Raw genomic sequence first — 27,176 nt, 5'->3', positions numbered from 1 at the left:
AATCCCAAATCACTATTTTATAATTAGCACTAGTCTAGTTAATTTTTTTTTAAAAAGCACAAAAAGTATTTTTTTTCATGAAAAATAAACAACAATACAATTTACATTAGGTATGATGTTTTATGGTGATTTTTTTGTTCTTTCCTCTAGCATAATCAGCCCTTATCTAGAACTCTAAATACTAGTTAGGATTTCGAATTACTATAAAATTAGATAGTGACTTCTTATTTCTTTTTACATTTTACTTTTTCGAAATATCCACTACAATAAATTAATAAAATTAAGCTTAAGGTAATTATAGCTTTGTGTACATTTCAAACTCAAATATTCATTTGAGGAAACATGTTAGAAAATTATATGAATTATTTATTGAAATTTATCAAATAATTTAAATTTTTGGGTTAAATTAGTTTTTTTATAAACATTAACATCAAATAAATAATAATAGTAGTAGTAGTAGTATAAGGTCAATCTCGATAGATATGTTTTGATAAATAAGTAGGGGGTCTTAATACATGCATAGATCTTCCTCCTTGTCCTTAAAGCTACTAGTGCGTTGAGAAGTAACGACAAATTGATCTCAAGTTCCATTTGTCTCATGTTATGGTAACAACTCTCTATTGTTGTAAAGATGATAGTAAATTCGTAACTTTTGTACAAGACCACCGTAATTTATGTCCTGATTAAAAAGAAATGTGCCTAGGTTGGTAAATTAGATTTATGTTTGGTGTACGTGTGTGTGTGTATAATCTGGTCTGGACAAATAAAAATTAGCAAAAATAAAATATTAAAATATTAATAAGAAGAAAAAAAAGAAAAAATTCCGAGCATGAATGGTGGATACAAGTGCAGTGGTATATCGCATATTTCTCTATTCGTGCATCGTACGTCGGATAGTTGTCTCTGACCATAAATTAATATCAAACTTATTAAAGGTAGGTGCAATATTAATTTCGACGATACTTGCAAGAGAGGAATAACTTTAAGCAATCCATAAAAGCAAACCAACCTTTACAAAATTAACTTTTATCGACTCCTTTAGTCATTATGCATTAATTGCCCCTAATAGGCTTAGGCAAACTGCATGAGCTACCATCCTTGACAATTCGTATTTTAATATTTTATATTGATCTAATATATATTATTTTGAGTGAAATATATTTTAAAATATCATAGAAAAGAAATGATTCTCCAACCTCTCTTCTCTATAAAAAAACAAGACTCATGAGTTATAAATACCCCATGAATCCTTCAATCTTCATGTTCACAATCTTCATTCTCTGTTACATATATATTTTCAGAGTCTATTTTTCTAGAATATTTTTGTACATTCTCTCTCTAAAAGGATACTTACTTAAGCATCTGAAAGTCGCTAAATCTATAAAAATAGATCTTTTGTAGATACCAGTCACATTGACCTACAAGGCACAAACTACAAGTCATTTTGGATAGGAAGAATGAATCAGATTGTTAGAACCATGAAATTAACTGATTATTCAACATATAAGTTTTGCACCTAAACAGCTAAGTTGCTTAAATTTTTTTAGGACCTCATCATGGACACTGTTTATGAGAACATGAATAAAAAACCAATTCATTTCTATTTCTTAAAAACTCTTTTCAAGATTGACAAAGCCTCAATACAATGGCAGTTATATCAATAGCTACATCTACATCTATATTTAAGACTATGTCCACAACTATGCCCCAAGACTACGACTATAATTTGTGTGGTGGCTTGTACACGTCAAAAAAATGTCACTGAAACTTGAAAGCTTTGATAGTATACAGAAAGTGAATTCCAGCTATTTGGGTGAGTCTCGCATATCAGACGAGCTTTATTTACTGGATGAGCTCCACCAGCCAGTCAAACTCCACCTAAAAGTTTTCTAGTATATCATTATTTCACTCAAATGATAGTAGTAAAAGTCATCACAGAACAAGACGAAACTATCCTTTAATTTATATCAATTGCAACAATTTACTAAAGATGTTGTGAATTTATTAGCTCATCATCCGCTGAAGTACAAGAGGAGTGAAGGGGTGTGTGTAACGATGAGATCGCAGGATCAAGACTGGGAGGCATGTTATTAACTTTGAGGTAGCAAATGACATGTATCTGTAAGTTTTATTTTTAAAAAAGAACTCACCTGATCTTGAAACAGGCACCCAGGCTCCCATATCCGGGCTTTTTTTTTTTTCCTTTTAATTTTATTTTTTAATGTGACTTTTTTAAAAAAATTTATCATTCAGTATTGAGTTAATGATAAATTAATTTTGTATTTTTTATCATATAACAAAATAAAAAAAATTACCTACTAGAATCAATAACTCGAGTCGCAGATTTAGCAGGTTGACTAGGATAAACATGACCTATTTCTTTTGTTTTTTTTTTTTGAACCTAATCAATTGATAATGTCACATCGAAACAGCTTGCATATAATTTAATTTAAAAATTAGGCTAATCATAGAGTCAAATCAATATCTTTTAAATTTGAAATCATTGTACACCTAGACCCAGTTTATTATTCATTGCTACAATGAAATTACTTTTTTGTTCTCGGAAGAAAAAACAATTGAGATGCCTTAGTGTTAGGGTAATTAAATCTTTTCACATGGCTCATTAATCATTGAAGAATTATTTGTGGGTATATGCATCTTTTTAAAAAATTTAAATCGATAAAATTACTAAATTACCACCCAAGTCAATAAATTTTAAAGTTGTTGATCAATGTTGTTTTTGTCATTTCGCTTTCTAAAATACAATAAAAGGCTCTGTTACCCTTGAAATCAAGAAAAAAAATAAGATTTGCATCTAAGGGCTTTTTTTTTTTAATTCTAGAACCATGAAAGACAATTTGGTCTTTTTTACTTGATTAATTAATATTTAAATTTAAAAAGTTGTTGGTGTATGTTGTCCACTCCAGTGCTTGCAGCGCTTCTCGGTGTTTCATATTGTAAGATTAAATATATTAATCTATATTTATCTCTTGATTTTTTTCATTCTTTTTAATTATCGTTAATGACTTTTTATTTATTTATCTACATGAATGGTTCTTAATTTATTTAATTAGATTCTTGCATTGGTTTCTTAATTTATATTTAAAAGTTTTTTATGTGTAAAAATGCATGGAAAAAATTTGTATATCTACTTTTTAATACACAAACATACACATAATTTCATGTGAAACACGAGTCAAATAGCTATCGTCGAAGATTACAACGCATTGGCCTCGTAGGCACTTGAATCTCTCAAATGAGGGTCTTCGCCAAGTGCGGTTCCTAGCTTTCATTCTCTAAACAAAGAGCGTGTTGCCTTGATAATTATTCACTTGGCCAAGTCGAATGTTCATCCACTTCTAAGATTCTGTTTATTTTTATATTTGGAAATCACTTTTAAAAAAATAAATTATTTTATTTTTATTTTTCTATAGTTTTAGATATTTTTAATGTGTTGATACCAAAAATAATTTTTTAAAAAAAAATATATTTTCATGTATTTTTTAATAAAAAAATACTTTAAAAAATAATCGTTACCCTACACTCAAATGTTCTTTAATTTTCATAGGTGTGTAGCAGGGCACGTGATAAACTACAATCAGTAATAGGAGAGAAATAACTATATGGTCGATGTGCAGGAAAACAGCTTGTCAAAATCAATATAAAGGCTTTCAAAGACCAAAATCCGAACAACAATCAGGTTGTTCTTCCTCTTCTCCTTCTTGTAAGAGTCAGGTGACTTTCCCATAGTATAAAAAACAATTAAGAGTCCCTTAACCATTATTAATTGTCATTGATATATAATTTTCGTCCAAAAAATGTATTTTTTTTTTATCAATCCCATTCTTCCCACTTCTCTTTTTTCCTTTTTCTTTAATTTTTCAAAAGAAGAAAAAATCAGAAAATTAATTTGAAAGGACATAAATTAACAAAAATAAATAATGTTATAATCATATTTAACATAAGGATATTAAAAACATACTATCTAAACCTGTAAGAAATAATTAATTAGTTTTGTTATATTGAAAGAACTAAGTTACAATTAACTCAATAAAATTATTTAGGATGCCATAACCCATTTCTCGGTTATTCTCTTAATTCACTTTTTTTTTCCAAAATAAAAAAATAAAAAATAAAATAAAAACAAGAAACATGGAGAAAGTAGGCCGAGAAGGATTCCAAAAAATACATAAAAATTAAGTTGTTATTTTAGATGAAATTTAAAGCTTAATTGTACCCCATTATACCGAAGACTAAATAAAGAATGCAAATTCAAGGTCAAATTAAATGATTATTGGATGAATTTGCATAAACATTAAACCTAAGGATATAATTAAATTTTTAATAGGCCAATTTAATTTAATCATAGGTCAAATTAAAGTTTAATTATGTTTAAGAATTAATTTGGGTCTAATTGAAGGATTTAATTAGTTGCAGGACTTAGTTATACGTTAAATGGGTCAAATTAATTTTATTAGGGGCTTAATTGGTGACAAAATAAGTTTGGGAGCCTAATTTGAGCTTAATTAAGAAGATTAGAATTTTAAAAGATCAAATTTACTTTTTACCAAGTCAATTGATAGAAATCAATGGTGAAATTGCAAGAAAAACAAAATTTTGGGTTCAATTAGGGGTTAAATTGAAGAAATTTGCAGCCAATGACCAATTTGCAAAAGGCGCTGAATTTTGAGGACCCGATCGGTTGAAATCAAAGGTGAAATTGAAGAAATTGAAAGTTTAATGGTCAATTAAGGATTAAATTGCATAAATTCAAAATCAAGGATGAAAGAGAAAAAGGCACGCAAATCCAACGCTGAAATTGAAGTTTTTTAAGGGATGAAATTGCATAGAATTAAAAGTTTGAGCCAATCAGGGGTGTCATTGAGACAAATCAATAATCGAAGGACTAAAGTGAACTTTACCAAAATAGTGTCGTTTTGGTTAGTGTTCTTCTTCCTTATTTTCTCTCTCAAATAACAGGTTAAGGAGACTACTTTACAGATGCATTTAATACCTCTAACCTTCACCAAATTTAACAAACTTTGGACGCAAATGATCACCTGACATCTCTTTACACCCTGATATGGTCCTCACTGGCTAATTGACACCATATCAGCTATAGAGTTAGCTTAAAAAGACCAACTCAGGCACCCTTTAATTGTTAAATTTGACAGTTCATAGTATCTACTTTAAGCCAACGATTGAGATTCTTTCTAACTGAATTAATGGCCAAATTTTTTTCTTAATGAAGATAAGATTGCCCTCTTCCATCCCCTATAAATAAAGGTGTATTTCATGACCCAAGTATGAAGAAAATCGGGTTTAAAGTTGGCAAAAAACCAACTTCCCCCTAGTTTTCTACCATTTTTTTCTCTCTCTCTCTCTCCACTGTGGCCTTTGGCCACCACCACTCTCACCATAATCTTGTGCACCACCATTTCCACCACAAGCAGCCACCTAACCACCTCACATGGTGGTTGCACTACCTCTCCCCTTTGCAAGCTTCTTCCTCTTCTTCTTTTTCTTGCCTCCAGCTCCGCTGCGAGCCACCGGCCTTACCACTATCCTTAGCCAGACCAGTGATGATAGTCGTGACCCCTGAGCCAGGTAAGCTCCCCTTCCCCTTCCCCTTCTCATTCTTCTTCTTCTTCCCTTTGTTCACCACATGAACAAGGCATGAATTATATATAATTCACATCTTACTGTTCATGCATGAATATCAGGCGTGGATTATAATTCACGTTCATTGTTCATGTAGTGAACTTTAGGTGGGGTTGAGCCCGGCCCAGAATAAAAAAGAAGAAAAGAAAGATTTGTTGGGTCGAGACCAACCCAAATCCTGGTTAGGCCGAGTACAATCCAACTCGTTTTGGCTGGGTCCGGCCCAATTGACTGGGCCAGCTCAACCCATATATTTAATTATATATTATAATATTATATATTATATATTAGAAAAAAAATGAAAACATTCTATGGGGCATTTCAAAATATTTTTAATTTTCTCTCGTGTTTTTATTTTAATTTTGTATAATATCATGCTGTATATTTATCTTCTCCTTACACAATCAATACCTTACTCAAACTATAGACCATAGATTTCTAATACATGTAATAATAAATAAAAATTCTTAAATTTTAATCATAATTTTATAATTACACTCCTAAATATTTCTATCTTAACAACAATACCTTATCAAAAGATACAAATAGCTCGCTGCATCTCGACATCTCCCCCAGCAACAAAGGAGACACAGCAACCCGCCAGAGTGGGAGAAAAAAAGTCGAAGTCGCCAAATTTATGGGGAATGGCGTTATGGCTCTTGATCTTGATGTCTCCATCTCCCAAATCTGGACCGTAGGATCACTATCCAGTTTTTAGGGCAATATATATATATATATTAAAAAAAAATAGGATCAGAGCATGCCGTGTGGGTCCATTGCACTCAAAAACACACACCATACCTTAATTTCCTCGGTTAAGACTGAACTGAACATCATCCCCCGAAAAAGCAAAATCTAGATCAAATAAAGACAATGACCATAATTGTCATGAAATCCACAAACTCACTGACAGGTGTCGACATAAGATATGTGAAAAGTATTAAAAAGTTAGTCTTTGGTAAACACCGGTGCTCTCAATAATTAAATTTGATGAAATTATTGGTTGTTGAATTCTTGTTTGTTAATGAAATTAGTGGTTGACAATTGATTGACATCTCTCGGCAACAACCGCCTGCGGGCTCCTTTTCCTGCTCAACATGCTACTATCAACATTTCATTAAAGAAGTGCAATTTAACCTCAATTTGCCGGCTGTCTTGTCACTAATAAGGTATTTGATTGTGCTATAGTGGTTCTCACAATGTTAAAAGGAAAATTTTGGCCATAGATTGATACTTGATTTGGTTTTACATAATAAAATAAAATCATGTTGACATATTTCAAGTATTAAAAAATAAAAATTTAAAGTGAAAAAATATAATAAGCTAGGATAAACAAGTAGTGCAAATTGATTGGTGCATGTGTTTCACGCGCATCAACGTATAGAGATTAGCTTTCATGTTCTAACAAAGCGTGTAGCTGCCTCTGATTACAGAACATTAGCATTCATTGTTGCGTTGAAAGCGATGCAACAAGATCTTCCTCGTGGTGTAGCGCATGTCGTCCCCCCGCTTTTGTTTCTTTTCCTCTCTCATATGATAGGTATTAAACTGCTTTACAAAAAACCAAATTTGTCATATCATTTTGTTTTTGTTTTAAATTTGATCTTTATTTTTTTTAATTTTAATTTTTCTTACTTTAGGTCCTTTTATAGAATTGAACTTGTTTTAAATTTCATTAGTTGACATTGAGTTGGTTAGGAGTTGGTCTTCTTGACATTTGTTTTATTTATGATCTTCGTCTCATGACTTGGGTCACTATTTGAAATAATAATCCTAGTTGACATAAATATTTTTTTTATCTTTTTTTACACCAATTTGTTTTTTCAGTTTCATCCTGCAATACGATATTTATTAGAAATTCAGTTTCATGATTTTCTTTGCTTCCATTTATAAGTTGATTATTCTAGTCTCATGACCTAAGTCGTAGGTTTTTTGGGTTACCTCATGTGAATCGAGTTATTTTTTAAAAGATTGAATATTTTTCTGATTTTGTCCTTTAACATTGAGTTAGTTTGAGAATTGAGCTCTATAAGTTTCGTTTTACCTTCTATTTGCGTGGTCTGATGGTCTTGCTCGGGTTTACTGATGTTTTTTATCCTTTTAGTTAATTGATTTTTTTAAATTTTATTCTTCTATATTTTAACTTTTTGAAATTAAGAATCGTATTTTTTTTCAATTTGCTTTATATGGGGTTATTCCGATCTCATGATCTTGATCGCATGTTTGACATGTTAACTTGAGTTGATTCAGATCAAATTTTTTTTATCCCTTTTTAATTCTTTTTCAATTTTATTATTCAACATTAGATTATCTAGAAATTGAGCTTCATAATCTTTTTCTTATGGCAAGCTCTTCTTATATGCAAGCCATCATAACCACACTTTTGTTTTTTAGTCCATGTACTATCGTTATTTTTTTTTCCTATCATATAATCAAATGAAGTCATCTTACCGGATCCTGTTGGGTTTATGACCTAAATCATAAATTTTTATCTTTTTTACACTAGATAGAATTTGGCCCGGCCGAAGATTAGTGCATTAAGGTATCATTGGACTAGTTTTTGACACCAAAATTAAGTTATTAGATTGATTTCTCCTATGTAATTCCTAAAATTCAAACCAAAATTGTAAAATAAGAAGCAAAATCACTTAACAACTACATAGATCAATATGCTCCCTTATAACAACATTGAAATTTTCAAGTAATTTTTTTTTATACAAGTTCCATCAAAATTTTGGCAGAGTCTTTCCTATATTAGAAGGTCCCAAGTTATCGACAAAATCATATTACACTTTCAATTTTATTTCACATCCTGATCCAATCATCTTGGATCTCAACCCAACTCATCATCATCAACACAACACGTCTTATTCAATAATATCATATAATGTAATTCAAGTAAAAGATTCAATTTCAACTATAAACATGCATGGTTAAATAGGTACATAGAGTTACAAACATTATATTAAAGTTATATATTTCCTATATTAGAAGGTCTCAAGTTATCGACAAAATCATATTACACTTTCAATTTTATTTCACATCCTGATCCAATCATCTTGGATCTTAACCCAACTCATCATCATCAACACAACACATCTTATTCAATAATATCATATAATGTAATTCAAGTAAAAGATTTGATTTCAACTATAAACATGCATGGTTAAATAGGTACATAGAGTTACAAATATTATATTAAAGTTATATATTTCCTATATTAAAAGGTCTCAAGTTATCGACAAAATCATATTACACTTTCAATTTTATTTCACATCCTGATCCAATCATCTTGGATCTTAACCCAACTCATCATCATCAACACAACACATCTTATTCAATAATATCATATAATGTAATTCAAGTAAAAGATTTGATTTCAACTATAAACATGCATGGTTAAATAGGTACATAGAGTTACAAACATTATATTAAAGTTATATATTTAAATTTATAGATTAATATTACAATTCAAGTTTTAGGAGATAAGACTTTTAATTTACAAATAATTTACACATCTGTATAATTAAATTATAAATAATAATCTTATTATCTCAACTAATGGGTGCCCACGTTGTTTTATAAAAGATCCATGAACAATCAAGATTTCAAGAGCCTATTTGGGATAATATGATAGATGTTATTTATTAAAAAAATTAAAATAATATTTTTTATATTTTTTTTAAAAAATTATTTTTAATATTAGTACATCAAAACAATAATTTTTTAAAAAAATAATAATTTAAAATTAAAAAATTAATTTTTTTAAAAAAATATGATTGAATTACAGTAAAATTCGAGACCTAAACAGTAAAACCTTTTATGGTGATGTTGTTTATTAAAAACAAATTTAAAATAATATATTAAAATAATATTTTTTTTATTTTTTAAAAAATTATTTTTAATATTAGTACATCAAAACAATAATTTTTTTAAAAAATAATAATTTAAAATTAAAAAAATTAATTTTTTTCAAAAATATGATTGAATTACAGTAAAATTCGAGACCTAAACAGTAGAACCTTTTACGGTGATGTTGTTAACCCCCCCACCCCTGTTTTACGAAATAAAAATTATATTTCCACGCATAAAAACTATTCGGAAAGAAAATGAGCAATAAATTCGAAGTATGAATAATAATATAATATAGCTTATCATTAATGACAACAACCTTTATAATTTATATTTAAATTTATCATTAAATTCATAATTGTTATAACTTCCCTTTTAATTTTATAATCAAAAGTTAAAAAAAACCTTCCAAATCACTTCCAAAAACATACATTCAACAACCACACACGAAAACTAACAGTTAGCCCTGTTAAAAGAAACCTAAACATTTAGGATTTTTACTATAGATCAACTCATATATTATGGATTGTGATAATACTATTGTTTTTCTGATCGCTGAAGTTTTCTTTCTTCTTTGATTTAATTTTTTAAAATTAAGTTGATTTATTATCTGTCTTTATTTTCTATTTCAAATGGCTTCTTATTGGGTTGTCAAGAAAAGAATTTGGTGCTCTATTAATGCTTGGTTTGAAGAATAAAAAATCAATTTTATTGATTTAGAACATTTGAAACTTTAGGGACTACATTTGAAATTAAAATAAGGGTTAAAGAACTAAACTAAATTAAAGATCAAGAATTGGCTAACATGTGTATTATACACCGTACTTGGAGGGCGCGTCCAATATTCACCGAACCCTAATAATGCCCTTTCTTGATGCCAGCCGAATCGTCTCAATGTCCTCTTCATGTAAAGGTGGCACGTGCTCTAGTAGAAGATTCAAACCAAAATTGTAAAATAAAAAGCAAAATCACTTAACAACTAAATAGATCAATATGCTCCCTTGTAATAACCTTGAATTTCTACGTTCTTTTTTCCACGATACATTGAAAATTTTCAGGTAAATTTTTTTTAATACAAGATTACCAAAATTTTAGCAGAGTCCTCTCTATACTAGAAGGTCCCAAATTATCGACAAAATCATATTACACTTTCAATTTTATTTTACATCCTGATCCAATCATCTTGGATCTCAACCTAACTCATTATCATCAACACAACACATTTTATTCAATATCATCATATAATGTAATTCCAGTAAAAAATTCGATTTCAACTATAAACATGCATGGTTAAATAAGTACTTAGAGTTACAAACATTAGATTAAAGTTATACATTTAAATTTACATATTAATATTACATTTTAAATTTTAGAAGATAAGACTTTTAATTTACAAATAATTTACACATCTGTATAATTAAATTATAAATTTCTAGAGTTTCACTTCCCTAATTAAATTACACAGCAAATATATCTCTCATTAGTTTAATTCTTTTTATTCTAAATTTTATTCATTTTACTAAAATGGAACACAATTATTATAAATAAATAAACTAGAGTATATCATTTCAAAGTCTTTCCCTACTGGCATTAAATAATAATCTTATTATCTCAACTAATGGGTGCCCACCTTGTTTTATAAAAGATCTATGAAGAATCAAGATTTTAAGAGCCTATTTGAGATAATATGATGGATGTTATTTATTAAAGTATTTTTTATTTAAAAATATATTAAAAATATATTTTTTATTTTTAATATTAGTACATAAAATAATAAAAAATTTAAAAAATAATAATTAAAAATTTAAAAAATTAATTTTTTTCAAAAATATGATTGAATTACAGTAAAATTCGAGACCTAAATAGTAGGGCCCCCCCTCCCCCCGTTTTACGAAATAAAAATTATATTTCCACGTATAAAAACTATCCGGACAGAAAATGAGCATTAAATTCGAAGTATGAATAATAATATAATATAGCTTATCATTAATGACAACAACCTTTATAATTTATATTTAAATTTATCATTAAATTCATAATTGTTATAACTTCCCTTTTAATTTTATAATCAAAAGTTAAAAAAAACCTTCCAAATCACTTCCAAAAACATACATTCAACAACAACACACGAAAACCAACAATTAGCGCTGTTAAAAGAGACCTAAACATTTAGGATTTTTACTATAGATTAACTCATATATTGTGGATTGTGATAATACTATTGTTTTTCTGGTCACTGAAGTTTTCTTTTTTCTTTGATTTAATTTTTGAAAATTAAGTTGATTTATTATTGGTCTTTATTTTCTATTTCAAATGGCTTCTTATTGGGTTGTCAAGAAAAGAATTTCACGCTCGATTAATGCTTGATTTGAAGAATAAAAAATCAATTTCATTGATTTAGAATATTTAAAACTTTAGGGACTGCATTTAAAATTGAAATAAAGGTTAAAGAACCGAACTAAATTAAAGATCAAGAATTGGTTAACATGTGTATTATACGCGTTAACGAGTGAAATAGGTCGCCGTACTTGGAGGGCGCGCCCAACATTCACCGAACCCTAATTATGCCCTTTCTTGATGTCAGCCGAATCATCTCAATGTCATGTAAAGATGGCACATGCTCCAGTAGAAGATTCAATTTTGTCTTTAAACCCTTTTTTTCATTTTTTACTTCTCATTTCTCTTTTCTCTCTCCCCTCCTCAGTTTTTGCATCCAACTCTCTCTAAAAAAAAAAAATTAAAGTGGGCTATCATTTAATTTCTTATGTCAATTTTGGTCTTATTCTTTGGATTTTTATTTTTTTTATTTCATCATTGAATATTAGGTTAGTTCATTTATTTTTTGATGTCAAATTTGGTCCTTATTCTTTGAATTTTTTTTAATGATTTTATCTTTCAATATTGAGTTAGTTAAGAATTGAGTTTTGTAACTTTTGTCAATTTTCTTTCTATAGGGTTATCACGATATCATGACTTGAGTCAAGGATTTGGTAGATTAACTTGAGTTGATTCAAATTGTTTTTTTAGGCTATATTTTTAATTGAATTTGTTTTTCAATTTTATACTTCAACATTGGGTTAGTTGAGAATTGAGTTTTTTGATTTTTTTATTTTCTTTTCATGTGATTATCTCGGTATCGTGACCCGGGTCGCGGACTTGGCAAGTTAACCCGTGTTGACTTGGATAATTTTTCTCGGGTACTTTTTGGTAGTTATTTTTTTTTTCGAGTTCATCTATCAATATTAGGTTGGTTGAGATTTAAGTTCGTGATATTTTTTTATTTGCTTTTAATGGGCTTATTCCATTCTTATAAACCAAGTCATGGGTTTGAGCAGGCTGATCCAAGTCATAGGTTTGATAGGATTACTCGAGCCGACTCAAATCTTTTATTTTTTCAATTTTGTTCTCGACATTGGGTTGGTGGGGGAATTGGGTTTCTCCCACCAACCCAATTCAACATTGGGTTGGATAGGTTATAAATTTATATTTTTTCAAATATAATAAAAGAAAATTTATTTAACATTTTATATTGCTAAAATTGTTTGCATATAGAATATTATTTTTATTTTTATTTTTTTAATCATTTGTGAAAAGTAAAAAAACATAGAAACCATGTTTTTCTAAAACTTTGGAGAACTACAAGATATGGATATATTTTGCGTCTTTTAATGAAAGACATGAATGGGTCTCATGTTCTTAAGTCAAAGAAGTGAAATATATTGTCGTTTTCGATCGCGCCATCATATCTCTCTAACAACTTTTATCTTCTATTAAATATTTGTCCAATTGTATTAGAAAGAAAAAAACACCCAATAATCTTAAGTGGAGTGTGTATTAACCCATTCTCAAACCCGTCAAAAAATAAAATATTAAAAATTTATTTTTTTATTAAATTTTTTTTAAGACCGTCGAGATATCCCAACCGACCGAGTTAGCGTAAACAATATTTTAAGAAAACCATATAAACAACATGGTTTTTTTACCAACTTTGGGCATTAAAAATGTTCTAGCATGTGGAGACGGAGATGCTTTGAACACGTGGAGAGTAGATAGCTGGCACTCATAGTAAGTTCCTAGAAGTGGAGTGTGGATGCAAAGATCCTTTCCAAAATAGTGAAGGGAAAAAGAGGAGTACCAAAACCACTCTTCATTTTTTACCTGTACGGAGGCTTGACGCACCATACAAGGCAGAGAGTGAGGAATGAGAGAGAGACAGAGAGGAGGGAGGGAGGGAGGGAGGGCAGGGCTGGTCCCAATATCCACGTGCAGGCAGAGCCTATGGAGGTTTGGCAGAAAAATAGTAAAAGAAGTAATCTCTCTCCAATGCGTTTTCGAATCCTCATTGGCTCAAAGGTTACGTAATCATACGGATGGATGCTGATATGTTTCTATCATTGTACTATGTAAGAGCCCTCCTTTCCCTTTGAATGGTATTAGTCCCCTCTTTTATTTATAACTATGACTGTTCAAGATTTTCACTTCTTTAACACATTTTTTTTTTAAAAAAATATCAATAAAATAATATGAGAAGTTGGATTATTCATAAATATCAGAATCAAGGCTGAAAAATCGCAGGAATTTGAGTGCTGAAAACTATATATCTAATCGCTAAAACATTTAAAAGCTTGATATGATAGAAAACTCAAAATCAAGGCTCGCTGATCATGAGGAATCCCATCTTTAACTCTATCAGTCATCAAGCACAAACAAGAACTTTTTAATTCTCGGTTTTGTTGCTCAGAGAATACAAGAAAAATTAAAGTCTGAGAAAAACTCCACTGACAAAAGAAAAAAACAAAAAGCTTCAAACACTTCCAAACCTCTATTTCCCCACTACAAGAAAAACTCTTGCTATAAGATATTGTTTGATATTGCATTCCAAATAAGAGTTAGATAAAATTTGAATTTTTTTTTGTGTTTTCTGATTGTTTTAATGTGCTGATATAAAAAATAATTTTTTAAAATTAAAAATCATTATTTTAATGTATTTCCGAGTGAAAAACACTTTAAAGCAACCGCTACCATACTCTAAAACACCCCCTAAACCTTTACAAGAAATTACTTAATTTTTCTTCTCTCTCTATATTTCTTATAGAAAATACCATCCTAGATGTTAAAATGAGTGATGGATCAATATATTTTATATGACTTCAACCCACAAATAAAAGGGTCAAAGATATGGTGATGACCTAACATGCATAAGCTTGACAAGATAACAAACTCGGGTGATGTGGGTCCAATTCTTTTGCCAAATCCAACACCCTTGAGCTCAGTTGTGTACCGAGCCCAAACACTTGTGCGCCTGTCAAGATGCTAGATCTAATACTCTTGGACCCGACTACATGTGGAGCTCAAGCGTCTGTGGATATGACAAGATATCAGACCCACACTCATGGGCTCGACTACGTGTTGAACCCAAACACATGTGGATCAGGCGAGATACCAATCTAACCCCTTTTAGGCTTGGCTATGCGTGGAGCACAAATGCCTGTGAATTTGAAGAGATGTCAGACCCAATATTTTAGGGCTTAGCTACGTGCTGAACTCAAACACTTGTGCGCCTGTCAAGATGCTAGACCTGACATTCTTAGACTCGGCTACATGTTGAACCCAAATACATGTGGATCTGGCGAGATACCAGACCCAATACTTTAGGGCTCAACTACATGCTGAACTCAAATACTTGTGGGTCTGGCATGATGCCACCAGGCCCAAGTGTACGTGGATCTGACACAATGATAAATATTAAGACAATCATTTCCTTGCACCCCTAGGTGTGTGAAAGTCCTTTAAGAGCTGTGGATATATTTCGATCGACATTTATGCTACAAAAGAGTTATTCTCATCCACATTAATCTTGCATGCAAAATAAGGCATACAAGTCTTTTATAGCTCTATCATTTGTCTCTCAACACCAAATATGTCAAAAGGTAATTTCCATCAACATTAATGTTGTGTATGAGATATTTTCATCAACATTAATATTGATACAAAAGAATTTTTCCTTACTAAAACATTTGAAAGGAAAAAACTTTCGGCACCTTGAGAAAAAGGACATGGTTCATAGTGTAAGGACTATAAATACTCTCCAAACCATCCAGGTAAACGATTTATGATCTTTATTCTTTTATCATATATTATCAAAGCATTTATCATAAAAGACTAAGAACAAAAAAATCTTATTCTTAGAGTTTAATGCTTATTTCTTCATTTATTATAATCCCTTGCTATAAAGTCACTAAATTAATCATTAGAGGATCTCAAACTCCCTCACAAAAGGGATTGTTTTGCAGGGACTGAGACATCAACCACCAATCCTCTACTCTTCCAGTTTCTAGAAATGGAATATTGACGTGAACGTGTGATCATCCATTATCCAAACACCCAAATCCTATTCCCGAGCTTAATGGATACCAGGAGATCATCAACAATATAAATATAAATCACCAACTCGGTTTTAACACATGGACTATCCAAGTACTATTTAATTCAGTTATAAACACACATATCCCACAACTTAACTCCATTAATCCACCATAGCTTCGAATCACCAAAATCCAAAGATATAATATACCAAGCTTCAGACTTTAACAATTCTAAGGATCTAATATTTTGATGGGAAGAATTCCAATGCATCACCAAAATGCATAACTACATATCTAGTGCAAAAACACCTTGATTTTCAATCAAAACATCAAATTGATTACTAAAATATTCAAAACCTATCTCCATACTAAAATTATAATGCATATTTTCTAAATTTCTACTAACATCAAAGGCCAACATAAAAATAACATCTTGCAAGTTCACATAGGCATTTTAACAAACACAAAAAACCCACAACATCATTCCTTTAACACACACATCTACGAATAACAAAGTATAAGCAAGATGATACTTTCACATACATAGCTCGGAGTTGCCTTAAAGGTTTTTTTCTTTCTCTCTCACATCTTTTTATTGTAAGTGCACAATTGTCTTTGGACGAAGAGTGTGCCCACTCTTGTTAGCAACCTCCCTCGGTGTTATTAGATTCGTTTCGTAAAGATCTTTCTAATTGTATCAGTGATATCATAATTGAAGTTTCGATGTGCCTCTAGAGTCTTTTGTAATTTCCAAGATCCCATTTAGTACTCATTTCATAACAACCCAAATTCAATAAATACCCAATTTTTAATTTTGATTGATAAAGATAGAAGCAATAAAAACTTAGATTCAACAAAAACCCAGCCCTATTCTCCATGTATTCATAAATCTAAAGAAGAAAACCAAGATGAAAACGAGGGCATTGAGAAAAAAGTCTTTAAACGGGTCTTATTCTTCATGTATTTATAAATAAAAAAGGAACAATTTTAATTTCGACTGGTAAAGACATAAAGCTTAATGACTTGAAGAAAAAAACCTAACTTGATATCAAAGCACGATTTCTTTCAAAGATCAAGTCATGGCTAGTGGAAATCTTGAGACCTCTAATATAGATGAGACCAAACAGGAAAGCATTATGGAACACATAAAGCAGATCGTCGAAGCAAATGGAATGCCTAAACCTAACTCGAAATATCTTAAAAAAGATAAGTCAAAGCAATTGGCCCTTGCCAACCCTCTCTCGTCTTGTTTTTTTTCTCATCATCACTTATAATAATACAATTATCAAGTGTTAAATCTAAAATCAACCCTCCATTTTAAAAGAATCCTATATCAATCTTAAAATTCCAATAAAAAAAAACCCTTTTCAAAAACCGTCTTTGAGACCAAGTAATTAACCAAGATCTAAACAAAGAGAGCTCATCTTTCTTTGATGTTTGATTCACGAGGAAACAAGAAAACGAGTTGTTATTGTCATAGAGAAAGAGGGATGAGAAATCAATTTCAATGAATAGTTTTCAATCAATTCATGTTTGTTCTACTATACACGAGGGTATTTTGATTATTTTTGATCTAGTATGTAAATTTTAATTTTTCAAAACTTAATAGGTAAATGTAATTTCAATTAGCAATAATTCCCTCTTATTTTTATATGATAGTAATAACTCTTTAAATGTTGCTACTCTTACAGTGTGGTTGCGGGTGCTTTTCAAATAACTTTTCGTGCCAAAATGCATGCCAACGATGTTTTTTCATTTTTTAAAAATCATTTTTGACATCAGCACATCAAAACGATCCAAAACGTACAAACCATATTAAATTTTAGCAAAAAAAAAAAACAAAAAATTTTCAAATTTTTTGGGAACGCGGCCGCAGCCGCGTTCCCAAACGGTCCCTTAATAGGTGGGTTTTGAGGAATTTTGATAAAGATAAAAGATTGATGAACAAGGAAAGGCCTTGGGTTGTTTGTGCGAGGAGGTCTTTGCTGACTCTCTGGGTGGTGACTAAAAAAGGGAATTTGAGTATCCATCAATCACAAAAGAGACTAAAAAATAGTAGCCAGACAAAAATCTTTCTGGTTTGGCCATTACCCACAAACCTCAGGTTTTTACTGTTTAACAAGTTGCGTTCCTTTTTTGTCACCTTTATTTCTTTCCGGTTGCTCCTCTAGTACAGGCCACTCTGGGTATTTGCCAATTCGGTAAGATTTCCAAATCTCCCCTCATTGACTCCTTTTCTTTCACCTCTCCATTGCTATATGAATTGGAGAGCATGCCTTGTGGTTTGCCTCGCACATCTTCTCTGAGCAAATCAACCGCATCTTTACTTCTCTCAGTAAAAAACTTATTGGCTGTTTTTGGGTATTGCCTTTTATCCTCAGATTTCCTTAGCTGCTTCCTTTTCTGGCTTGTAGCATTCTCTTCATGATTAAATATCTCGTGGGTTTTTTGCCTATTCGGTAGGTTTCTCTCTTTTTCATTAAGGTTCTGTCTGTTCCTTTGGCTTCTTGAAACCATTTTTTCAATTGATTACTTCCCTAGCATTTACTCTCTTGCATCCTTGAATCAATCCATCAAGAGTACTGTTGCTTCTTCAACAGGGTTGTCTTGTCGTTGCTTCCAAAGTCCAGATTTTTGTAGTTCTTCCTCCTCGTTACCTAGAAACTAGAAACCCTTTCATCTGGGTGGAGTCTATTTGGTAAGCTTAACTTTTCTCGTTCCCTCTTTGAATCAAATCCTTTTTGCTTCACAAGCTCTATTTTTTTTTTTAATTGAAGAAATCTGTAAACTAAGCTAAGTCTTTTCAATATGTATTGGTCTTCACATGCTTGAGAAGGTAAAAAGAAATGGTGAGAGGAAAGACTCAAATGAGGCGCATAGAGAACGCTACAAGCAGGCAAGTCACCTTCTCTAAGCGGAGAAATGGACTGCTGAAGAAGGCTTTTGAACTATCAGTTCTTTGTGATGCTGAGGTCGCCGTTATCGTCTTCTCTCCTAGAGGGAAGCTCTATGAATTTGGAAGCTCAAGGTATCATCTTTTGCACAGCTTTCCTTCCATGGTTTACACACACACACACACACACACATATATATATATATAGAGTTAATTCATGTATCACTCTCTTCTTTTTTTTATCAAACCACCCTCTTTCCATGGAAGCTTTTGAGTTCCTGCATTGTTTTTCCTTTTCATTTTCATGTACCATGCTGGTATGGTTCCTGCACCCTAGGGTTCTATATGCAAGATCTCATTAGTGTGCCTCTCTCTCAGAAACAAACAAGTCAGACACGTGTACACATAGTAGCACAGACCTTGATCCTATCCTTGCAGGACGTTGGGATTCTTTTGTTATCCTCTACTACGATCCTAGTGATTCCTTTTCTCATACCTTTTCCTTTCTAATTATTTTTCTCTCTGGGATTTGAAGTTTTTGTGTACGATATAGAGGCATATAGAGTTAGCGAAAATCCGTATTATAAACTCTACTTCTCGTGCATATGGACCTCAAATAAATCTGAATTATGCAGATAACGGTCTAGGAGCCCAATTCAGGGTTGAGTGTTTTGGTATACTTGTAGAGATAATATTATGACTGTAGGCTTTCCTGTTGATCAGATTTGGGTACAATGCCTAAGGAATAAAACACTTTAGCAGTTTCACTTCATTACTAACAAAGTGAACAGAGACTATGAGTTCGTAGATCAACTTGTACCCATATATCCTATAAGTTTTCAAGTTACAAAAAAAAAACATATATAGAAAAAAAAAAGCATCCAAAGGGGTATTATTTCGGTAATTAGATTAGCGGAACAAAGCCTATGCCAAGTTGAAAACTAATTATCGACTAGTCATAGAAAAAAGAAAAAAAAATCATGTAATATTTATGATGCATGCAAACACCTGTTATATGTGGTAGGGTCTCTTGTCCGTTAAAACTTGTAATAACAATTCGTGATCTCTTATATACATGAAGTAGCATCACTTGTCAGTTCAAAACAAAGAGGTAACATCCCTTACAGTAGTTGTTGATGGAAGAAACAGCGTATTTAGATTTTATAGTCAATAAGGTACTTCAATTCTTGAACCAACTTGGATGTATGTTGAAGTTAAGTTTTTCTAGGGATTGTCGAGGCGATTTTTCAAGTGCAGTCTGTCTTAAGAAATTGACGGTATATGTCTCTCTAGTGTGCTTAGAGAAAGAAGGATCTGAGGGTGCCATGGATAGACTTTTTCGCAATAATAGTCTTAGAGGCTGCTCAAGTGCAAATGTTCCTAATAAATGTGTAGATGAACGTTTCAAATTCTTTTGAAAGAAGATTAGCACGAGCTATTTCTACAGGAAGGGAAGAGAAAGGGTTGATAATTAGATTCCGTTAGTTGTTTAGTAATTTTTTAATTGAATTTATTACTGGAGATTGGATAATATACCCTGGTTTCTGGTTTTAAGCCGTATTAATCTCTTTGATTTAATTGTATTTATCTCTTTGAAGTCGAATTAATACATTAAAAACGTACAAGTTTGAATTTGGACACTATCCCTCCTGAAGAAAACCTTATCTTGTTCCATGAAAACTATCCCCAAAAATACCTTGATCATTAAAAAAAGTATATATTTTTTTATTCATTTCAAATATATAACAAGGGTACGGTTCTCCTAATCAACTGATGCTTTCACGTCCGTTGGTTTTCCTTTTTCTTGCTTGAAAGTATGTTTATGATTCCATAAAAGCGTTATCCTTTTTCCTTGTTCTTTAATTATTTTCTTGTGTAAGTGCTCATAAGTCACATATTAAGTCCTATAGTCATATTGAGAATTTGGTTCGCATTCTATTTTTGCAAGGCTTTGCCAAAGTATCCACATTTGTGGTAATGTAGTGAATTTCCCAAGTTAGAATGTCATCTTAAAGTGATATTAAGTTCATGGAATCGGGGAAATAATATCGTAAGATTATGAATATTTTTGTATTTGGTTTATTTCAGTTTAATTTCCTAAGGAATCTCACATTCTAAAAATGTCGCCTCCCCTAGTTTTAATTCCTTCTATGGAATGGAATTGATTCCATCACTTAATTTATGGAATCCCACTCTTACAAGTACTATAAATTAGATTTAATAGAATAATGAATATATGCTTATTATATATAATATTATGACAAAAATAATATGAACTTAATTTGTTTTTTCATATGCCTCAATATAAAATGATTTAAAAATAATCAAGGAAAGAAGTAAGATATAATTTTAAATCTCAAGAATTTTTTTTTAAAAAATCTTATATTTTAATTTTCTTAATATCACTGCGTGAGAGCTTTCATGATTTTTCATACAAATAAACTTTCAATTTCAAAAGACTAGATTTCATTATAACACCTGATGACTTGTCGTAAGGGTGTTATATAGTATTATGCTAGTTACCTTAAGAATTTGTAATAAAAAACAAAGTTCATCACAAACATCGAAATACAAGAATATTGAATTCCAGAATCGTTTCTCCAATCTCGTTTGATAAAGTCTGCGGTTTACTTTTTTCAAATCACCGAAACTTGTTTCTAGTTTTCTAAAAATTGGGCCTTGTTTTAAAAAATATACCTAAAAGGAAAATTTGTCATTTAGAATTAGCATATGAAATATAAAAACATATTATTATTATTATTATTATTATTATGACGTGATAATAATTGTAACTAGGTGACAGTGTGAGAAACTAAAGCCTAGGAATAACATGTTGAAGGAAATTACCTCATGACAAATAGAAGTGCGATATGGAAAAATCTCAATTTGCCAACAGACATCTATTATTGAATTCACCCGACCGACATTACCCATTTTATTTTGAGAACATAACATTCAGTGCCAAAATCATTGAATGGATAAGTTGTAAGTCCCTAAAACAGACTATGTACTCTACTTTATCTATTAGGTTACGGGCGAGCATTTTCCAGAGGTTTCTATTGTATCAATCTACCCTTGTGTAATTCCTGTTGAAGACATAGACTCGGGGGTGGTTCCAAGGCGGACGATTTCCCTGGACGATTTCAAAGTAGACTCCCCTATTTATTATTCATTAGATAGAGAAGATCACCAAGATTTCGTGATCCGTGGCTGAACTTATTCCAATTTAATAAGAGATCTCTGATTGAATTGGTATATCAATATCGATTCGATCCGAGATCTCTTAACAAATAAATTTTTAATTGATATAATGTTGAATGATAAAATTAAAAGAAAATATTAATTTAAAAAATTATCAAAGTAAATTCAATAAAACAAACAACAAGTAAAAAGTCCAAAAATAACACGAGTTATTTTGAAAATTTACAAAAACTCTTATAGAAAATAGATAAAAAAATAGATCTTAATAATTAATAATGTAAATACTGAAAGATGAAACTGAAAAATATATGAGCTAAAAAAAAAAAACTAAGCAAACTCAGGTGAGCCTTTAAAACCTGGACTAATATCTCAAACTCGCAACCTATGAAGAAACTCAATTCTTAACTAATTTAATATTAAATCAGAAAAAATATAAATTTTAAAAATTAGCCAAAGAAAATTCAATAAAGAATAATAAACAAAAATACCTAAAATAACCGGTTTATTTTTTAAATTAGTGAGAAATTCAACAATAAAACAAATAAAAAAAATAACAGATCGCCCAGTCTCTAATCAAATAAATGCTGAAGGACGAAACTGAAAAAATATAAGCTTAAAAAAAAATGCCAAGTAAACCCAGACGAACCTCCTAAACTTGGGTTAACTTCTAAAGCTCGCAATCCTTGAAATCCTCATTCAAGAAGCTTAGTTCTCAACTAATTTAATATTGAAGGATAAAATTAGAAAAAAATACCAATGTTAAAAAATTTCTATAGTAAAAAAATATATATAAAAAGAATGAAGATCAAGTTTAATAGGAAAAATAAATTTAAAGAGAATGAAATTGTAAAAAAAACCAATTTAAGAAAAGATCCCAAATAAAATAAATAGCAATCATAAGAATAAAGATCAAATTTGAAAGATAAAATAATGGAAAAGGGGTGAAATTGAAAAAAAAATCTAATTTTATAGATTATTAAAAAAGAAGAAATAGTAATAAAAAGACAAGGATCAAATGTTAAGGGAAAAAAAAGAAAAAAAAAAGAAATGATTATTGATGCCAAACCAAAGCTGTGTTTGGCGCACACATTGCCTCATCGCGAAGTGGACGTCAAGATCTTTTCAATGCCACTAAGAAAGGTAGTGTTTGGTGATTGGATGGCTCGACATGTGCGTAAGAGGGCCGCCCTCCTGCTAGTGTGGGTGTGACACGCACCAAAAACTTTTTTTAAAAAATAATATTTAATAAATACTTAAATACAAAACTTTCCCTTAGTCTCCTTAATATTAACCAAAAAACCATAGGGCAACTATGTAATTTTACCGTGTAAAAAATAAAAAGACGAATCTATCCTTTTATAATTTGAAAAAAGATAATTTTATTATGGTGAAAAGACTCCCTTGTTCCTAAATCTTAATTCAAAAGTATTTTTTGTTCAAGGGTAAATTTGTTATTATACTATTATAATGAATAATATTGCGAGTCTTGATGAACAATAACTTAGCTAGTAGACTTGTAATTTTTTTTTAATATGATACTTATGGTGGCCATGTTTGATAGTGATTATGGTGAAGAAAATAGAATTAATGATAATTGTTCTAATAACAAGATAGATGATAGCGATGATGAAGTAACAAGGAGAATGGTAATAGCTAGGAATGGCAATCGTATAATCGATTATAATAGTATTAGTGGTAAAGAAGGTGGTGATGGTTAGGAATTGAGTCATTTAAAGAGGAGAATAGTCGTAATAGTGTATAGTAATTGTAGTTGTTGTATAGTGGTGGTGGTGGTGTGAGGATGTTGGCATGTAGTAGCATGATTTCAAAGCAAAAAACCAAAAACCAAAACGTAACTTTTTCTTTAAAAATTTGATTTGATTTTTAAAATTGTTAATTTTTATGATCTAGAGTTTCCCTGTTTTCTTGATACCGTTGTTCTTCAGCCCTTGAGGAAAACTTTCTAACTCCGCCACTAGCTGGCCATAGTTAGAAGCAATGCGCATATGTTTTGTTCAGTAGTTGGATCTGTAGAGAGGAGCACTCATTTATTTTGTTTTCATGTTGTTTTGTATAAAAATGCAATATGTATTCATAGCTTTGTTATTGGACTTCAGCGTGCAGGAGACAATTGAACGTTATCAGAGGCATGTGAAAGAAAGCAACACAAACAAGCAGACAAGCGAACAGAACATGGAGGTTATCCTTCCTTTCTCTTCTATCAAACCAGTGATTCTAAGCTTCAGTTTCTATGAAAACCTGCAGATTGTTTTTTATTTATTAAACTGCGAGTCATAAGTGATCAAAACACTCTAAAGAGGCAAGTATATATAAAAAATAACAGCGAGGAATCCATTATTACATGCACTAGGATACATGGCCCCATGTAAAGGATCATGCTACATCTTGCAGATTCTTTGGTATTTGGTATCTAGTAATAAATAGACAGTGTTATATCTTGCCTTCTTCTTGCCCCTTGTCAAATAAGCAACCAAAGTGATATGAACTTGTCTTGTTCAAAAATGGACTTCTGCATTTTTGAGATAAGAGTTCATTGCCTAGAAGAATCTCTAAAAAGGGATATGTATCTTATTGGTTTTGGTTCTATGCTGCTTGCATAGATTTATCCGTTTAGGCATCTTTAAGTGTCAGTCAGCATTTGCACGTTTCTGAACAAAAATATTTAACATCGATTACTTTCCTTTTCTTCTGCTTTTAGTCTCTTTGGTTGCCAGCAAAAACTTTCGGTTTTTCTCCCTTAATTTTCTCATGTATATAAATTTGGAATGGCAGCAACTGAAGGGCGAAGCAGCTAGCATGATTAAGAAGATAGAGATTCTTGAAGTTTCAAAACGGTTCAAAGGACTAGTTTAAACCTTTTGTGCTTATAGTATAGTTTGATGAATTGATTGACTGTTGGAATTAAATATTATACGTAAATGTTTGAAAATTAATTTTAAAATGCTTCAGAAAGCTACTGGGAGAATGTTTGGGATCGTGCACTATTGAAGAACTGCAACAAATCGAACAACAGTTAGAGAGGAGTGTAAGCACCATCCGAGCTAGAAAGGTTTGGCCATAAACATCATTACCACTTTGTTTTTGCTTCAAGTCTTATTCAGCTGATAACCTAGCTAACATTCTCGTTCTTTGCCTATGTTCAGAATCAGGTTTTCAGAGAACAGATTGAGCAACTAAAACAAAAGGTATATAATCACTTCATTTTTATGCCAAGAACTAGTGAAAAAAGAATTCAAAGGCTGTGGAGAAGTTGAATTTCTGTGAATCCAAATTATGTTTCAGTAAGGGTACTTGGCATCTTTTCTTCTCTTCCCCGAAGAATTCCTTGCAAACATATATGGTGACGTAGTAAATAAGATTTTTTGAAGAGTGTTCCGCAAATTGCTAACTTTATGTTCCATGTCCTATACGTATGTTTCAGGAGAAGCAACTGACAGCTGAAAATGCAAGGCTGTCTAACAAGGTGAAAAAATTTATACTTGTAGTCGCTCCTATTATTTTTTGGCCATGAACTTCTATTATTTCTCATTTTGCTGTCATCGTCCATCAGCAGTTGCATGTCTTATTACTCTTTCTCGGTACCTTTAACTAAACCGTTATCTCTAATCTAGTTGTTGTTGGGCTATATTGGTTTAGATGTTGGATGCATATCTAATTATTTCTAACAATTCTAGGATGGTGAAGAATTTGAACTTCATGGAAGTTTTGAAAAAATTCGATTTGCTGGCATAACCTTACTCTTTTATCATGGAATTTCATTTGAGAGACTACGTTCTTGCCTGGAACCATGACCATCCTCCACATGAAAATGATTTGGAAAATCTCACTTTGAGAAACAAGCTCCTTTATGAAAAAGAAAAAGAAAAGAAGAGTCAAATTGTATTCGTCACAGTTCCATCAATTCAACCCAATTGGATTGAATTATAAATAATGAAGTGTTTACCTACAGCGTAGACTCGTCATACTTTGTTTACAATTTAGTCCAATTAATATGAATCGACAACTTGTAACAAATACAGGTAAATTCTACGAAATTTTTTCCTCCGGAAATTGTTTGCCAAATTAATTAGCACCAACTCAGGGGTTTCATTGGGGGGTTGATCTTCTTTTTCAAAATATTTATAAACAACAAACTTGTTTATATGCCAATATATATAATTTTTCCTTTTCAGTCTGGCGTCCAGCCATGGCGAGTACTCTCAAGGGAACAGAGAGAGAATTTACCCTGTGAAGAACAGAGAGAGAGCAGTTCAATTTCGGATGTGGAGACCGAATTGTTCATTGGACTACCAGAAACAAGAACAAGGCGCCTCCCTCTAAGAAACTAGTGGTGAACGCCATCTCTTATTGTGAGACCAACCTTCTCATATTCATAAATATTCTTAGACTTTAACTGTATTGCATTTGCGCAAGCAACAACCACGGCAATATTATTATTCTAAGAGCAATTTATAAGCTGTCTGTTAAAAAAGCTACCAGCCTACCATGAAGGAGATTAACTAAAATTGTAAACTGATATATATATTTATTGCATATCATTAGACTTTCTCTTTGCATTTATCTGCCGCCGATTTTCTTCAAATGTGTTCACTAACGGGTGTAGATGCCCCTTAGAAATCATGATCGTTATTGTGTCTGCATTTTGTTCAAACATATTTGGTTACTTGATGGGATGATGATACTCATCCCTCAGGCACTTCATTCTTGCAGTAAATAACATTTGATTCTGGGCATTTTAGGACAATTAAATCATGTTCGTTAACAGAACTAGTACGAGGAATAGGAAATATAGATGTCGTTCCTAAAGGGAGGATTGTCCAGCATGAAATTAAAAAAATAATTGTGCATATAAACTAAAACACACCCGTACGCATGCGCAAACATATATGATCGAATTCTATAGCTTTCTTGACAAGTTATGGCAACCAAAGTTATTCTATCCAGGACATGGCAATGGCTAACATGTGTGCCATGCTTGCATAAACAATATAATATTATAAGTATATTTGATATTGTATTGTATGAATTTTTTAAAAAGTGATTTTTAAAAAAAAAAATATTAAAATAATATTTTTTCTCAAATTCTTTTTATTTTGTATATCCATACATCAAAATAATCCCGAAAACACTAAAACCTTTCCATGACAAATGTATTTTTGAAACGCAACATGCAGGGTGGGTTT

The 27,176-nt window shown here is 31.1% G+C and overlaps 1 protein-coding gene across 1 annotated transcript; it reads left to right on the top strand.

Moving 5' to 3' along the window:
- The first annotated feature begins 17,915 nt into the window (after window positions 1–17,915).
- LOC133690715 (MADS-box protein SOC1-like) lies at window positions 17,916–26,549 on the top strand. Its single transcript, XM_062110981.1, has 10 exons — window positions 17,916–18,079; window positions 18,260–18,337; window positions 18,479–18,576; window positions 18,715–18,906; window positions 24,090–24,171; window positions 24,766–24,827; window positions 24,943–25,042; window positions 25,137–25,178; window positions 25,415–25,456; window positions 26,166–26,549. Exons 4-10 carry the CDS (start codon window positions 18,725–18,727, stop codon window positions 26,319–26,321), a joined length of 666 nt encoding a protein of 221 aa, XP_061966965.1. The 5' UTR covers window positions 17,916–18,079; window positions 18,260–18,337; window positions 18,479–18,576; window positions 18,715–18,724; the 3' UTR covers window positions 26,322–26,549.
- The last annotated feature ends 627 nt before the right edge of the window (window positions 26,550–27,176 follow it).

Source organism: Populus nigra, chromosome 4, assembly GCF_951802175.1.
Source record: "Populus nigra chromosome 4, ddPopNigr1.1, whole genome shotgun sequence".
Lineage (NCBI taxonomy): Eukaryota > Viridiplantae > Streptophyta > Magnoliopsida > Malpighiales > Salicaceae > Populus > Populus nigra.
This window is presented reverse-complemented; position numbering and strand designations above follow the sequence as displayed.

What these genes read in the sequence shown, in the direction of transcription:
- LOC133690715 (XM_062110981.1), top strand. Translation starts at nt 18,725, where the DNA reads ATGGTGAGAGGAAAGACTCAAATGAGGCGCATAGAGAACGCTACAAGC. An exon ending in ATTCTTGAAGTTTCAAAACG is followed by an intron (nt 24,828 to 24,942) that starts GTTCAAAGGACT and finishes AAAATGCTTCAG; the next exon opens with AAAGCTACTGGGAGAATGTT. An exon ending in GCACCATCCGAGCTAGAAAG is followed by an intron (nt 25,043 to 25,136) that starts GTTTGGCCATAA and finishes GCCTATGTTCAG; the next exon opens with AATCAGGTTTTCAGAGAACA.